We start from the raw sequence: 15,438 nt of genomic DNA, 5'->3' as shown, positions 1-15,438 counted from the left end.
ACCGAATGGACCAAAAATGAAAGACGTCTCGGGATCAGTGGCGGTGATCATGGTGCCTCTTCCGGCGCAAGGCCACCTCAACCAGCTCCTCCAGCTCGCCCACCTCGTCGCCTCCTGCGGCGTCCCTGTCCACTACGTCGGCTCCTCCTCCCACAACCGCCAGGCCAAGCTCCGCTCCCACGTCCAGCCCTCGTCCGTGCCCAGCGACATCTGCTTCCACGATTTTCCAACCCCGCCCATCCCCTCCCCCGCCCCCAGCCCCAATTCCCCTTACAAGTTCCCCTCCCACCTCCAGCCTGCGTTCGACGCCACTTCGTCACTTCGCGGCCCCGTCGCCTCCCTCGTCCGCTCCCTGTCCTCAGTGTCGAGGCGGGTCGTAGTGGTCTACGACTCGTTGATGGCGTCTGTGGTCCAGGACGCTGCCTCGGTCCCCAACGCCGAGATTTATGTCTTCCAACCTCCTTCCGCGTTCACGCTCTGTTGGTTTACCTGGGAGAGCATAGGTATGGCACCCCCGCCGGACGTGGAGGTCGACCTCGCGGAGTTCATCTCCTCCAAGGGCTTCCCGTCCCTCCTGGACTCCTGCCCCAACGAGTTCTTGAAGTTCATGGAGTCGCAGAAAGAGTGCCAGAAGTCCAACTCGGGGTGCATCCACAACACCTGCAGGGTCGTCGAAGGCCGTTTCGTAGACTTATTTGCCAGTGCAACAGCGAACGGCACCGCGATCAAGCACTGGGCAATCGGGCCGCTCAACCCGGTCAAAGTACCCGAAAAGAGTTCTAGAAGATCGGCTCACGGGTGCATGGAGTGGCTCGACAAGCAAGCACCGAGCTCGGTGATATACGTGTCATTCGGCACCACGACGGTGCTGTGCGACGAGCAGATCCGCGAGATCGCCATGGGGTTGGAACGTAGCGGACAGAAGTTCATCTGGGTATTGAGGGAAGCTGATAAGGCGGACATTTTCGGCGGAGGAGGAGAGGCGAGGAAAATCGAACTGCCCCAGGGGTTCGAAGAGATGGCGGCGGCTCGAGATTTAGGGGTGGTGGTGAGGGACTGGGCACCGCAGCTCGAGATCTTGGGGCACCCCGCGACCGGTGGGTTCTTGAGCCACTGCGGATGGAACTCTTGCATGGAGAGCATCAGCATGGGAGTGCCGATCCTCGCATGGCCGATGCATTCGGATCAGCCCCTTAATGCAGTCTTGATCACTCAAGTCCTCAAGATTGGACTTATCCTCAAGGACTGGATGAGCCCAGACGACGTTGTGAAGTCCTCCGCTATCGAAGGCGCCGTGAAGACACTCATGGCGTCGGAGGAAGGGGAGGAGGCGAGGAAGAGGGCGGCTGAGTTAGGGGCTGCCGTCCGGGGGTCGATGGATGAGGGCGGAGTTTCTCGGGCCGAGTTGGACTCTTTCATCGCTCACGTCTCTAGATAGATTTTCTCCATTTGTCCTTGTCGTGTTTTTCCGCATTAATGATAAATCATAATTAGTGGAGGAGAGAACATCTTATATGAACTTACTGTATAAGTGATTTGAAGAACAAAAATAAATCACAATATAGAAATTATATAAAAGCTTGTGTTTTTATTGAGATTTAATATAAATTCATTATCATATTCTCAATATGTGATTAACTTAATCCATTGAAACGAGTTCAGATAACTGCCTCTCCATAAGTATTCGAAGAGTCATAAATAGTCTCAGTTATGATTTATCCTAGGCTGTTGGATTATAAGATTGTCGTCAAGGATGTATCTAAATCATGCACCAGACATCATAGGAATAAAATATTGCACTTCAAAATTTAATATAAAGATCAATCTAAATTATTTTGCATCATCATGCACTTGGACCGACGAGTCTCTTACATACGGAGGAAAGGTAGAAAACTGAACTACCAGTCAAGCCCTCACCAACATGCTCCCATTAATAGAATATTGTTAGGATTTAACTTTTACACAAAGATGGTGTATACATCATCTAGCAGAAAAAAAAAATTGCATGGTAGTAAAATTTAGATTAGGAAATTTTAAAGATTAGAGTATCAAATTGATGCGATAATGATTAAATGAATTTACACGTGTTTACTATAATGATTTCGTGCAGTCAAATTTACGCGATCGCGATCACGGATGGCCTGCCTTTTTTTAAAAATACAATTAGATTTTCAAAGAAATTTTTGGTAACATGTTAGGTAATAGCTTTGAACAAAAAAATGTCAGAAAGTGTGATTAAGTGGTCCTAATTGCAAATGGTTCGCACATTGAATTTTCTCATATAATCATGAATATGATGTCCAATGATGAGACCTTTTCTTAGTTTTCTGTGGACGGCCACTAGTGTAGCTTGACTATAGAATTGGATAGTTAGCAGGAAGAAAGAATTGAAATAAGTCCAACTAGATACCCTCTTAATATAATAGTCTTTTCTTCTAGACACCAGGAAACTTCAACCAACGACCACCGTCCAACAATAAATGTCATTTTTTTATATAATTAAATAAATTTTAATTATATCATATACCATCCACTTGAAAAAAAATTCCATAAGCAATCTAGTCAATCCTTGATTAGATGGTGAACGAGAGAGTGGATAGCTAAAACCCCAAATCAAGCCACTCATGAAAAGTTCTTTGTTGCATAGTTAATAGCATATACTTTAATCCCTAAATACGTGTGTGGACACGATCTTGCACTTTCGTAATTACACTTAGTAAAATATATGGAATATGGAAAAAAAAAAAAAAAAAACGGTCACAGTGATTTGTTGGAAGGCCGTGGGATTTCCAATTCAGGAACTAAAGTTTCCTATTCTTATTTACCTGCAAGTTGTTCGATCAGAGCTACTTACAAAGTCCAGAGAGTCCTGAGTGGTTGGGGCTTTTTTTTTTTTTTTGCCCTTGAAGTGTATAGGCATGGGATTAGAAATGACAAATGAGCTGGTCTCCACTCGATCACCAAGTTGGTTGGTATTGGTTTCAAATCATTTCAATCTATGCAATTCGGTCCACAAATAGGATCAAGTCAGATCAATCGCATACCCTTACAACTCAGAAAAGGATTACAAGAAACAAGAGGCAAATATGCTCATGCTATTAGCCCCAACACAGCAGCCCAACAGTTGGAAAACTACCAAGCTATAGAACCCACTTCTCACAAAGTTGCTTCTGACATATCTGGACCTTTGCTCTGCTTTACACCGAACCCAACTGAATCTTGCATAAGAAACATTCAGCCGAACACAGTATCAACATCCAAAACAGAATGATCATCATGAAGTCTTCTCTACCATTCCACCTGAAGATGATGAGTAGAAGCACACCAAAAAGGCTTCCAACCACCGGGTGATCTATTGCAGCCATGCAACTCCAGAACTTTCCTCGAAACTGGGTTAGAAAAACCGCAGGCAAAGAATTAAGCGGTTCCTGCTCTCATCATCCAACCAACGTAAAGGGCAAGCCATAGATGTCAAAGTACACCACTTAGCTTGCCTATCTCGAGTGGCCAGCCTGATAGAATGACCAACAATGCCATAACCAGTGCTTGGGAATATATTGGTTGAACCAGATGCAACTATACCTCCACATATACTGCTCTCTCTTTATTGCATTCCAAGCACCAGCAAAAATGTAAACGCCACTAGAACTGGGAACCCCCAAAAGCTGATCAGAGATATTGGAATCAGGGTATAATATTCCAGAGATAGCAAATTGTATATCCCAAGGCACATCAGATCTGGCTGAAGGCCAATACCAGTCCTAGCCATTCATAACATCTGAGACCTTACAAACCAGGCCTAACTTGAATTACACACAATCCCTTCCAAGAAACTTGTCCAATAAAGGACCATGAGGGTGCCATGAGTCAAACCATAGCTTAAATTCGGATAATTTCAGACCCGATTTATCTTGAGGTTTTTAAAAAATTTGTTTTTCCACTTAAAAGAAGCCATTCAAGATAAATACAATTGTAGATCTAAAAATAACAGACTTCTCTTTTATTCTTTCTACACATTTGAAGTAGAACAAGGTAGGTCTATGGGGAAAAATGGTTTTCTGGGGAAACAAGACAAGAAAGAAAAATGCACTCCTTTATGAACCTTAAGAAACAAATTATTAATATTCCCTTAAAGATGCTATCAAAGAGAGTTATACGACATTCCGTGTCATCATGTAACCAAGAAAATCAACAGCCAAATAAATTTTACCAACTGGCCTTTTTGGCATTTGTTCCTTTCACAAAGTTACCAGACAGATATATAATGCATAACATAGCAAGGTCGATCAAATCAAAGTATAGGAAGAGGAAATATATCAGCCTTGTCATTCAAAGTTCAAACAGTACGATCAAATTCTTGGGGAAAGTGAAAGCAGAAACAGAATGAGGAAGTGATCTGAATAATCAATCATTCAGCTATTCTTTACAAAATGTCATCCTGCTGCTAGAATTACCACATTTGTTCTTTCAAATTATGCACCGGTTTCTGCAAGAATGATGCTAATAACTATCAGGAGTAGAGCAATCACAGAAAATTACTCCAGGCTTGATAGAAAAGAAACAAGCATTCACCTCCATTTAAAGCCTAGAATCTAGAAATCCTCCTTTCTGGAAGTGCATCAAAAAAATCCATTTAAAGCCTAGAATCTAGAAATCCTCCTTTCTGGAAGTGCATCAAAAAAATCCAATGAATTAAGTCTTTGGAGCTGCATGCACAGGCATTTATCAGGGTAGGACAGGAAGCTCCACTTTGCTAAAGGAATAGAAACTGACACGCCCATGCTCCACAAGGCAAAATTTCAGTGGAATGCCTCCACATTGTCTTTCAATAGCCTCCATTTCTATTTTAGATGGTGGTTGGCCCCTGCAAGTAGCCAATTTGCAAAAGATTGAAACAGAAATATTGAAAATACCCTAAAAGTCAGACAATATACTGATCAAAACTATTCTTACACAAGCGTGCACATCAAGATTTAGCAGAATTTCACGTTCTTTTCTTAAGATAAGCCAATTCAACCACATTGATTCACTTAACTGAAAACAAATTCCCCAAACACAATATATTTCTCTGCAGAATTTTGGACTTAGGTATATTCTCAACTTACATTAATGGAAAGATCAGCTACCAAACCCACGAATGAGGAACTCAGGTCCTGGAATAGCATATTGAATTTAAATAATTTGCATTGGCAATCAACGCAATTGGAAATTTCGATTATCTGCTTAAATTCCGGAGAGAATACTCAAACGCACATAGCTTTACGCAGGGCCTTCCCAAGAAAAAGATGAGAGTTACAGAAATTTAATAAATTATTACCTGATCAAGCTAAGCACGTAGCTTGGATCACCAGGTGAAGATTTTCTGAACTTTCCATTTGGGAGATAAACATCAAATACCAGCTTCAGTTCATTCAAGTCCATCTTTATAAATCTTTCAATTACAGAATTGCAGTCTTGAGGTGATTGCACTTCCAGGCTTTCTGAAGTACCTTCAGAAGAAACTGTGCCAATGTTTCTCTTGACACTCTTCAAAGACCAAGGAATGCCATGCCGACCAACAATGTAACCAAGCGACTTCAGGTGTCTATAGACCTCATAAAGTTCCTAAAAGCATCCATCCTTCTCTGCTAATTGCTGATACATAGTTTCCAAGGAGATGGATTCATCATTCTCCCTCAAAAGAAGCAAAGCCCCTATTTCCATCAAGAACCTACAAAATAAAAAGGAGAAATAATCAATCAACGGTACATCAAGTTATCTGGGAAAATCTACTTCTTAATTATGCAAATGTGTGTTACTCAATAGGTGTATGAATCTAAAAATCAAAATTTCTAGTTTAAAAAACCACTTAGTTGACAAGAGAAAAAACTCAAGTCTCTCCAATGTGGAATAGAGAAGTAGAAAATCAGGGATCTACCAAAGCAACGTAGACTGACAATGCATTTATGCATCACCTACAAAGTCTCTTCAATTGAACAGTACAGCTTCCTGCTACGGACAATGCCAGTTGTTGTCCATAACTGACCCTTCCTTTCCACCACCTCAGCCATTCCTACCCCACTATTCCACTGAGCTACTGAAGTTACTTTCCTGCAAAACACACCTTCATGGATTGTTATATCAATTCAAAAGCATCCTCAATAGTATCAAGGAAAAGCCATATCTTAGAGTAACTGACCTGAATTCCAACTTGAACGAAGAGTTGGATGTGTTGTTATAATCCTCTTCATCCTTCAAGTCTTGTTCCAATAACACAGAGTCACTTGACAGGCTGTCCCAATCTTCACACTCCATTTTGGACCTTATTTGTTACGGAAGCTGCAGAAGAAAACAGTTCAAAACAAATATAATCTCGTCCATTTTGTGTCATCCTATTAAATTACGCGAATCAGTTTAAGGGCAAAACGAATGAAAATAAAGCAATGAAACACCAATTGGACATACTTCTTGAGAGAGGAACGAAAGGAAAGCCAACAAATATTGAGGACTGACATTCAGGAAACATAGAAGGAGACACAGTGGGAGACAGATGATGGATGAGATACCAAAGTCTGCAGGTTGTTGCGACCTACCCCTCGGGGGGAGGGAGTAGGTTTAGGGGTATTGCCTAAAGATCGCGCCTACAGCCCATGATCAGACACGGACTCTCCCAAGCTCATACCTCGCGCAACATTAGAGGATTCATAGGAATTTTGTAATAAAGAGTCGCCACTAGCCTATTAGGATTGGCTAGAAACCAAGTGAAACATGGAAAACCAAGTGAAGCATGGGAATACCTCACTTCCTACGCAACCAGAGAATCTAGGTTCAGGAACTTGATTATACTAATTAACCAATTAATACCCTTCCAGTATCTAATCTTATTCATTTAAAAAATGGGTGTTTTTGTTAGACAATCTAAATTGATTTTATACCTATTCACATGTGATGTGATCACTGTACAATCATTAAAAATAGCAATTAGTAGCCAAGGAAAACATTTAAATAAATTGCATGGGAGAGCAAAGATTTTACATCCAAGAAAAGATAAATACTAATCCTAACTAGACTAAAAGGAATACCAAAATTGCATAACAAAGGGTATTCATCTTTAAGGACAACTAAAACCCCTTAAGCAGAATTCTAAATTGAAAGACTTCTATTTTTTAGGAGAAAATAAACCAAGAGATTAATTTTAACCTTTTTGAAGATTTTTTTAAATTTTTTAAAGAATTTTTGGATTTTTTTTTGGAAATTTTGAAATTTTGAATTTTCCAAAACCTTTTGATTTTTATTTTTCGGTGTCTTTTTAATCACTATTGAAATTTTTAGAATTTTCTGACTTTTGGAATTTTCTGAGAATTTTTTAATTTTCCTTAGTTTTCTAGTTTTTCTTTTTCCATTAATTTAAAAAAAAAAAAACCTCGAATTTTCAATATTTTCTGAAATTTTTGTATTTTTTTTAATGTTCTTTGAAAGTTGTTGAATTTTCGAAAATTTTTGAAATTATTATTATTTAATATTATTATATTCGGGAAAACGGGTTCGGACCCGGTAAACCCGATCCAACGACCCGAACTTACCCTAAAAAAGACAAAACCTATTTTAAAAACCTATGTTGCTTTTTTAATATTAATAATATTTTTTAATTAAAATTTTTAATTATTTTTTGGTCTTTTTCCTATTTTGTCTTTTCTACTGCACTTCCCCCTCCCCCTCGGGCCTCGACGACTCCTCTGCACACCGGAAACCAACATTTGCTTTCTTTTTCTCTTTTTTTTTTTCACTTTTTGCTGCACTTTTATATTTTGCCTTTTCTTTTGTTTTCTTCTTATCCTTCTCTGGTCTTCTTCTTCCAGCGACCTCTCCACGCCGAAGCCACCTTCTCTCCTACACCCTCTTTCACCGAAGCTCATCGATCAAACCAGTGCCATTTTAAACGAGCCTCACTATTTTTCGTCACCGACATCGACACCGCCCGCACTCGGGCCACCGCCAAGCCGACACCCACTCTCTCACCTAAACGGACAAGGAGGAAGACGGGACATAACTTGCACAAAAATAAGCCCAAATAACTACATATGGCCATAAGTCCTAACCACGACAATGTGAACTCGGAATGGACGAAACAAAAGCGTGTAGAACAACAACAAAACACGTCCAGCAACGACGGATGCCTTTAATAAACAAAGATTCAGAGATAGTTATGCGGGCTTCACTTAGGCATTTATACAAACAGTCCGCGAGCATTATCGAATGTTTAGATTTCCTACTCAATCGGGACTCGAAATGGGATCGGGATTCTCGGAAAACGACCAAAAACACACAGACTTGGATAAAGACCTACGGGGTCGGAGGGAAAAAAGCTCATGCGAACGGGTTGTCCACGAGCTCCGGTCCGACGCCCTACAAAAACGGAGCATACAGGAGAAAACCTACCTGGTTTGGTTCGGTTGGGGTACCGCGGCGGACGGCGACTGACTGACTGACGAACCACCGACGACGGCAGATCACTCTCTGGGGCTCACGCTCTTGTTGGTCCCTCTCGGCCAAGCCCAACGTCGGAGGACGTGGAAAAAGGGAGGAACCGCGAGCTCCGTTGCGCCGGTTTGCGTCGAGGACGGCTAGAAGACGCTTGGCCGGGGCTAAATTTCAGCCCTCTCGCTCTCTCGGCTGCTCTCGCTCGAACTCCCTTTTGGATTTCTCTCTCCGACCTCTGTCCTTCGCTTGAACCCCCGGACCAGCCGAGAACCCCCTCTCGCTTTTATGCTCGGCCAGCAAGCGCGCATGGCTCATGCCACCGCCAGCTGCCTTGCCGGCCTGACTCCGACCCTGGGATCATGCTGCACGATCCGCTGCCTCCTCTGCTCCCTCACCATCCCAGTCTCTTCTGGCTCGTACTTTGTTTTTCCTTCTTTCTACAGGGAGCGCGAGGGAGAAAGAGGAAGAAGAGAAGAAGGTTGGGCCGGGGAAGAAAAGGAAAAAGAGGGGCTGGGGTTGGGCCCAGGCGACAAAAGATACAGAGGAGAGGAGAATTATGAAGGACTGGGCCTAGCCCGGTCCGTTTTTTTTTTTCGATTTTTCTAAAATTTTTAGGTTTAATAATTAGTGATAGCTATGTAGATGCTCGTAATGTCTACACGTAACGGATTTTAATGAAAACATAAACAATGCCTTTTAATTAAAGTTATTTATTTTACTCCTTACTTTTGTTTTTCTTTAGCGACTAATTCATAATTTTTTATACGATTAAGTCATAAATAAAATAGTAAAATTTAGATGTCAACACAGGTTAATGTGTCTTTTAGAATTAAAGAACTCTCAATTGTCCCATTTGCACACATTTACCAGTGACATTCCTATACTTCATCTTGGAGAAAATTACACTAATTTTGGAGCTCCAATAAAAAATTCATGCCAGTTCTATCATTTTACAAATTTTCCTTCCAGTTGAGATAAACCATCAAATTTAAAATTTAGAATGATCCGAGATTTTGAAAACAATGCTTGAGACAACTTCAGATGATACCAAGAATTGCCATAGCTGAACATTAAGCATACATCCCTTCATCACAGATCGTAAGTCAAATATCTCTTCACACAGTAATCTACCGCAATTTATATTGTTTCTTTTTCTTTTACAAAACCAAGAGCTTTCTTCGCACAAACAATCTACCACCTCATGTAACTCACAAGCTCCCACTTTCTACAAGCTGAAACCTATTGTGTGCTGTCCCGGGTCCAACCTCGGATACTTCCCATCAACGTCGATTCCATGTGTTACCAACAAATTCCCACTTAAAAATCAAAAAGCAACTGTGTGCTCTCCAAATCCCTCAATAGGGTACAGAGGCTGGCCAGTGGAGTAGTGTCTACATAAGGGAAGATGATCGCCTTGTCATTGTTCGCAGTTTTATAGCCATCATCATGAATCAAATATTAACCTCAAAACTAATTCCTTGAAACCAAATGACAAGGCGACAGCATGCCAAAAACACTACCGTACCATACCTTCATCGCACACGTCCCAATATCCAGACAAGTACAAATTGCAATCTTTGGGCGGCCACAGCCGCAAATTATCAAACAGTTGGCAGGCACGAGTAGAGGACAAGAGCAAAGCCGCCTCGGACGACGAAGCGAAACGAAACCGCAACGGCGCTCACCAGATTCGTCTCCTCCCCTACAAGAAGATTAATCGTGGCCCCCGCGGGACGATTTTATATCTCCACACCAGGGCGAACTCAAAACCCGAAAGGCAGAATCGCAAACATGCAAAATACTGAATGTCGTCAAAACATTTCGAGCAAACCAAGGACTGATCAAGCAAGAAACATCAACTGCTCAGGACAGCCTCAAGTTGCTTAGAATCTCCGACGGACATTTACAAGTCAAGCCGCTCGTGTCCGCGAAATTTCAAAACTGAGTTCCGAAATTCAGTCGTCGATAAGAAGAGACGAGCCTCTTGGTTACAAAAAGGAGGAGAGAAAGTGCAGCTTGGACCCTTGTAGCTGAACTTAATCTTTTATTTCTTTTTTTTCCCAAATTGTGTCGATTTCGAATGTAGCGAATTTTGGATAAAATTATTTCATATTCATCTTTTGCTTCAAGTGATGTAAGCTGTTCTAGAATAAGTGAATTCTAGAAGAAGGAAATTAATCTAAATCTAATAGAAACAAACATGCATGTTTTACATAAACTACACCGTGTCAAATTATGGATATCATTTACGAGCAAAGATATATTTTCTTTTTGACATAATTTCAAATGAAATGGATATATCATATAAAATATCAGCTTTCTTCAAATTTAAAAATGAGATGAATTGGAAGGGACGAATAGTTTATAATAGTATCTAGTAGGAACATTTTTCAATAATAGTTTTGAAGATGCTCTCCCTTTATTTATTTTAAATTTTAATGTAATATGTGACCGGACTCCAAATAAGTGAAAAATCACTATATAAATGCTAATCAGTCAAATATGAGCCATATTGTGTAACTACGCCATGCTGCTTGCACTTAGTGCACAGCAATCATTGAGATAAAAGTCAATATATCAAGCGGCAAACATAAGAGTAAACAACATCTTAGTTCTGACTTATTCTATACAGCCGACTTTTTTTTTTATTTTATAAATGGTCGTTTCGAAAGGAATAAAAAGTGAGTCAATTGAGTATTTTAACTGGATGGACAAAAGAGTAGAGGAGATGATGATGATGATGATGATGATGATTGCTATTATAATCGGGAAAAAAAAAATTCTATAGGACAAAGTTTCTTGAAGTCCTCTTCTATTGAAGGCACCATGAAGGCGCTCATGTCATCAGAGGAAGGAGAGAAGGTGAGGGAGGCCGAGTTAGGGGCAGCCATTCAAGGGTCGATGGTTGAGGGCAGATTTTCTCAGGCCGAGTTCGACTCTTTCATCACTCACATCTCTTGATGGATTTTCTTCATTTATCCTCTTTTTTTTCGCATTAACGATAAATCATAATTAGTAGAGGAGAGAACATTTTATAGAAACTTATTGTGCAAGTGATTTGATAAACAAAAATCAATTACAATATAGAAATTATATAAAAGCTTGTGTTCTTAGTGAGGTTTAATATATATATCATTTTTATATTCTCAATATATAATTGACTTAATCCAATAGAACGAGTTCAGACAACTGTTTTTTTTTTTTTTTTTTTGATACCTAGGGAACTCTGTACAGCCGACAGCCGGTGGGTAAATCCTGGAGCGACACTAGCGATTTTTTTTTTAATTTTGATACCTAGGGAACCCGTATAGTCAGCAGCCAGCGGATAAACCCTGGAGCGACACTAGCAAAGGACCCACTACTCCAACGTCGCGCTTAAGATCCTATGCAACCCGCAGGATTCGAACTCCTCCATCCTGGGTAGACGTCATGGGAGCTCTTATCCAATTAAGCCACCGCAGGCGGTGGTGAGTTCAGACAACTGTTTCTTCATAGCTATTCAAAGAATTATAAAGAGTCTCAGTTGTGATTTATCCTAGGCTTTTGGACTGTAAGATTGTTGTCAAGGATGCGTCTAAATCATGCATCGAGTGTCCTCGCAATAAATTGTTGTACTTCAAAATTTAAATCCAAGATCAATATGAATTATTTGTGCATCATCATGCACCGAGACCAACGAGTCTCTTATATACAGATGAAAGGTGGAAAGCTAAACTACCAGTCATGCTTTCACCAACACACTCCAGTTAATAAATTACAAGCAGGATTTAACTTCTATAAAAAGATGATGTATACATTACCGCACAAAAACAAAAAGGGAAAATTTCGAATAAGTGTCCTCATTTTCTCAAATAAGAACTTGAAGTAAACTTTATCTTAAATAAGGATTTAAAGTACTTATATTAGTCTCAAAAAATGGCCTGAAGTGGTCATTGTCGTTTAAGAACCTAGCCTCGCCAACTTGATCAAGGATGTTTTTATCCAAATATAAATTAGATTAAATTAGATTATAAATTTAAAAAAAAAAAAAAAAAAAAATTTAAAAAAAATAGAGAACACTAGCAGGAGAGCGCTTCCTCTCGCTTATGCCCGCTGCCCCATCGCCGATGGGGTGGTGATGAAGGCCAACGAGGTCATCATCTCCTCAGGTAAGGCTAACGACCCTGGACCCCTTTGACCTTCGACAATGGGGCATCAACCCGCCTATGTTTTCTTTTCTTTTTTCTTTTTTTGGAAAAGGAAAAAAATTAAAAAATTAAAAAAATTAAAAAGAAAATTGTCCTTCATATTTGGTGAGTTCAGGCCATTCTTTGAAATTGATATATACACTTCAATCCCTTATTTGAAACAATATCCACTTTGGGCCCTCATTTGAAATAGTGTCCACTTCAAACCCTATCGTGACCTACCCTTCGAGGAAGGGAATATGTTTAAGGGTATTACCTAAAAGGTGGGCCTATGGTTTATGATTAGGCACGAACTCTTATATGTCCATACCTCGCCTAACATTGAAATGTTCATAAGAATTTTGTAATAAGGAGTCGTCATCAATCTATTGGAGTCAGCTAGAAACCAAAGGAGGTATAAGAGTGTACCTCACTTTTTACGCAACCAGAGACCTAAAGTCGAGCACTTGATTACAATAATTAACTAATTAGTGTCCTTTCGGTATCTAATATTGTTCATTTTATAAAGACATTTTGTTAAGCAGTTTGGATTAATTTTAAACCAATCCACTAACACGCGAGGTGATCATACGAGTACGCAATAATTAAAATAACAATTAGCAGCTAAGAAAAGCATTTAAATAAATTGCATGGGAGAGCAAATATTTAACATTAAGAAAAAGATAAATATTAATCTTAACCAGACTAAATGAATCAAAATAGCAAAAGCATGCAAATAAGAGTAATTGTCTTTGAAGACAATTGAAGCCCTAAGGTAGAGCCCTATGGGCTTACTCAATTTTTTAGCACACTTCAAAGTTAAGAAACCTCCAATTTTAAAATAGCTCAGAAAGTTTGTTTTTAAAAAATTTCATATGAAATTCTGAATTTTATGATATATTATTTTTATTTATTTTTTAAAAATTTCTAATTTTTCATTTTTTTAATTTTTTCAATTATTATTATTTAAAAAATCAAAATTCGAATTTTCAATATTTTCTGAAAGTTTTAATGTTCTCTGAAAGCTCTTGAATTTTCAGAAATTTTTGAATTTTTATTATTTTCGAGTTTTTGATTTTTTTTTTTTTTTTTTTTTTTAAAATTGAATATATTTTCAGTATCTAATATCATTTTATTCCGGAAAAGGGTTCGGACTAGATAGGACCGAATCCGACCTGAGCTCAAGTCCAACCCACATCGGATAAAAAAGATTTTTTTAGTTTAGTTTTCTTTTAAATATATATTTTCTTTTTTTCTCTTTTTATCTTTTTCTGCTGCACTCCTTTCTCTGCATTCAGCAAATTTTTGCTTTCTTTTTCTATGTATATATTTTTTAACATTTAACTTTTTCTATACTTTTCTTTTTCTTTTTTTTCTCTTTTATTTTTTCCTCCCCTTTGGTCTTCTTCTCCTTCGTGCTTGCCCACTACACGCCCGAAGTCTTCTCTTCCCCAAAACATGGCCTCATCGAGACTCAGCCAAACAACAATGCAGCTCAGCACAACCGGCGACCCTTCCACCGCTGAACTTCCGCTGGCCACTAGTTGGCCAAAGATCATCACTTTCACCGGAATGCTTCCGGCTAAAGATTAGATTTTTGAACTCTAAATTTTCGTATGACGAAAACTCCAACAAAGACAATATCACAGCAACGAACCTCACAGAAACCATTTCCAAATCTCGTTTTGATATTTCATCAAATGCATAGAATGCACCAGCTAAAGGAAGGAACCAAGCTCGCCCGGGGCTATTGTTTGGACCAAGCAGACCAACTCAGAGACAGATCACATCAAATTTAACATAGGTATGAACTCAAGGACTATAAGACTCGGTTAAGACCAACTAAGATACTTGGACTTCATTCAAGCATCCCTACAAACAGTTGGCGTGCGCGACTCGAACGAGAGATTTCCAACGCGGTCGAGACTCGAACACAGCCCTAAGTTCCTATCGAAACATACCAAAACACACACCAAAATCAACGAAGGACCAAAAGGACTGAAGCTCGCGCGAATTGATCGGTCGTGAGCTCCGGTCCGACACCTCCTAAAACGAGGCACCTACGATTCAGAAGGCTTACCCGGTTTAGATGATGAGCAACGGGCGGATCTCAAGAAATGCCGAAACGCTCTCTCGGTCTCACTTTCTGCCTCTAGCTCGCCCTCCGTTCTCTCGAGCTCTCCGGTCTCGCTCCGCGAAGCACCTGCCGGTTCTGTCCGTCCCCCCTTTTAGAGCAACTGACCGGCGCGCATGGCCTCTACAGCTGCTAGCTTGCCGGCCGGACTGCCCCCGACCCGCGGGTCACGCCGCTCGCCTGCCACATCGATCCCCCTGCTCTCTGTCGCTGCTCCTCCTTTTTCTTTTCTGCAGGTCGTCGCGCGAGACAGGCAGGAGAGGAAGACAGCTGAGCGCGGGCCGGGCTGAACGGGAAGAAGGCTGGGCCGGGCCCAGCCCGAGGGAGAGAAGAAAGGAAAAGCTGGGCCGCGCGTGGGGGAAAGAAAAGTAAGGGGGCGGGCCGGGCCAAGGCCGGATCCGGCCCGACCCGACCCCTAATGTTTTTTTTTTTTTTAAAAAAATTGTTAATAATAATTTATTTTTTAGCGACTAATGCCTAATTTTGTACACAGTTAAATCCTAAATAAAATTGTAAAATTTAGGTGTCAACAAACCCTTATTTGGAATTTTCCCAGAAAAATTGTATGGTTGCAAAATTTAGATTATGAAATTTTCAAGATTATAGTATCAAATTGATGTACATGTTTACTCCAACGATTTCCTCCAATTAAATTTTAGCAATCGTCGATGACCTGCC

General features: G+C 40.2%; 1 protein-coding gene and 1 long non-coding RNA gene across 7 annotated transcripts; one reads left to right on the top strand and one right to left on the bottom strand.

The window, feature by feature from the left end:
- The first annotated feature begins 16 nt into the window (after positions 1-16).
- On the top strand, positions 17-1,438 carry LOC104444777 (zeatin O-xylosyltransferase). Its single transcript, XM_010058518.3, has one exon. The coding sequence runs from the start codon at positions 17-19 to the stop codon at positions 1,436-1,438; it is 1,422 nt and encodes a 473-aa protein (XP_010056820.2).
- Positions 1,439-4,297: 2,859 nt separating this feature from the next.
- LOC104444770 lies at positions 4,298-14,972 on the bottom strand. Of its 6 annotated transcripts, XR_005552034.1 has the most exons (7): positions 14,707-14,972; positions 9,991-10,162; positions 8,419-9,851; positions 6,179-6,318; positions 5,918-6,090; positions 5,318-5,710; positions 4,298-4,864 (listed from the first exon to the last, which is right to left on the bottom strand). It is a non-coding gene; the product is annotated as an uncharacterized LOC104444770 (long non-coding RNA). The 6 variants fall into 6 exon arrangements; XR_005552039.1 differs by having other exon boundaries at positions 5,918-6,103; positions 8,419-10,162; XR_005552033.1 differs by having other exon boundaries at positions 8,419-10,162.
- Between the last annotated feature and the right edge of the window lie 466 nt (positions 14,973-15,438).

The sequence above is a fragment of the Eucalyptus grandis genome, chromosome 1 (assembly GCF_016545825.1).
Source record: "Eucalyptus grandis isolate ANBG69807.140 chromosome 1, ASM1654582v1, whole genome shotgun sequence".
Lineage (NCBI taxonomy): Eukaryota > Viridiplantae > Streptophyta > Magnoliopsida > Myrtales > Myrtaceae > Eucalyptus > Eucalyptus grandis.
Note: the sequence above shows the minus strand (reverse complement) of the source record. Positions and strands in the feature narration are given on the sequence as shown.

Excerpts from the sequence above, each read along its gene's own strand:
- LOC104444777 (XM_010058518.3), top strand. The coding sequence starts at position 17 with ATGAAAGACGTCTCGGGATCAGTGGCGGTGATCATGGTGCCTCTTCCG.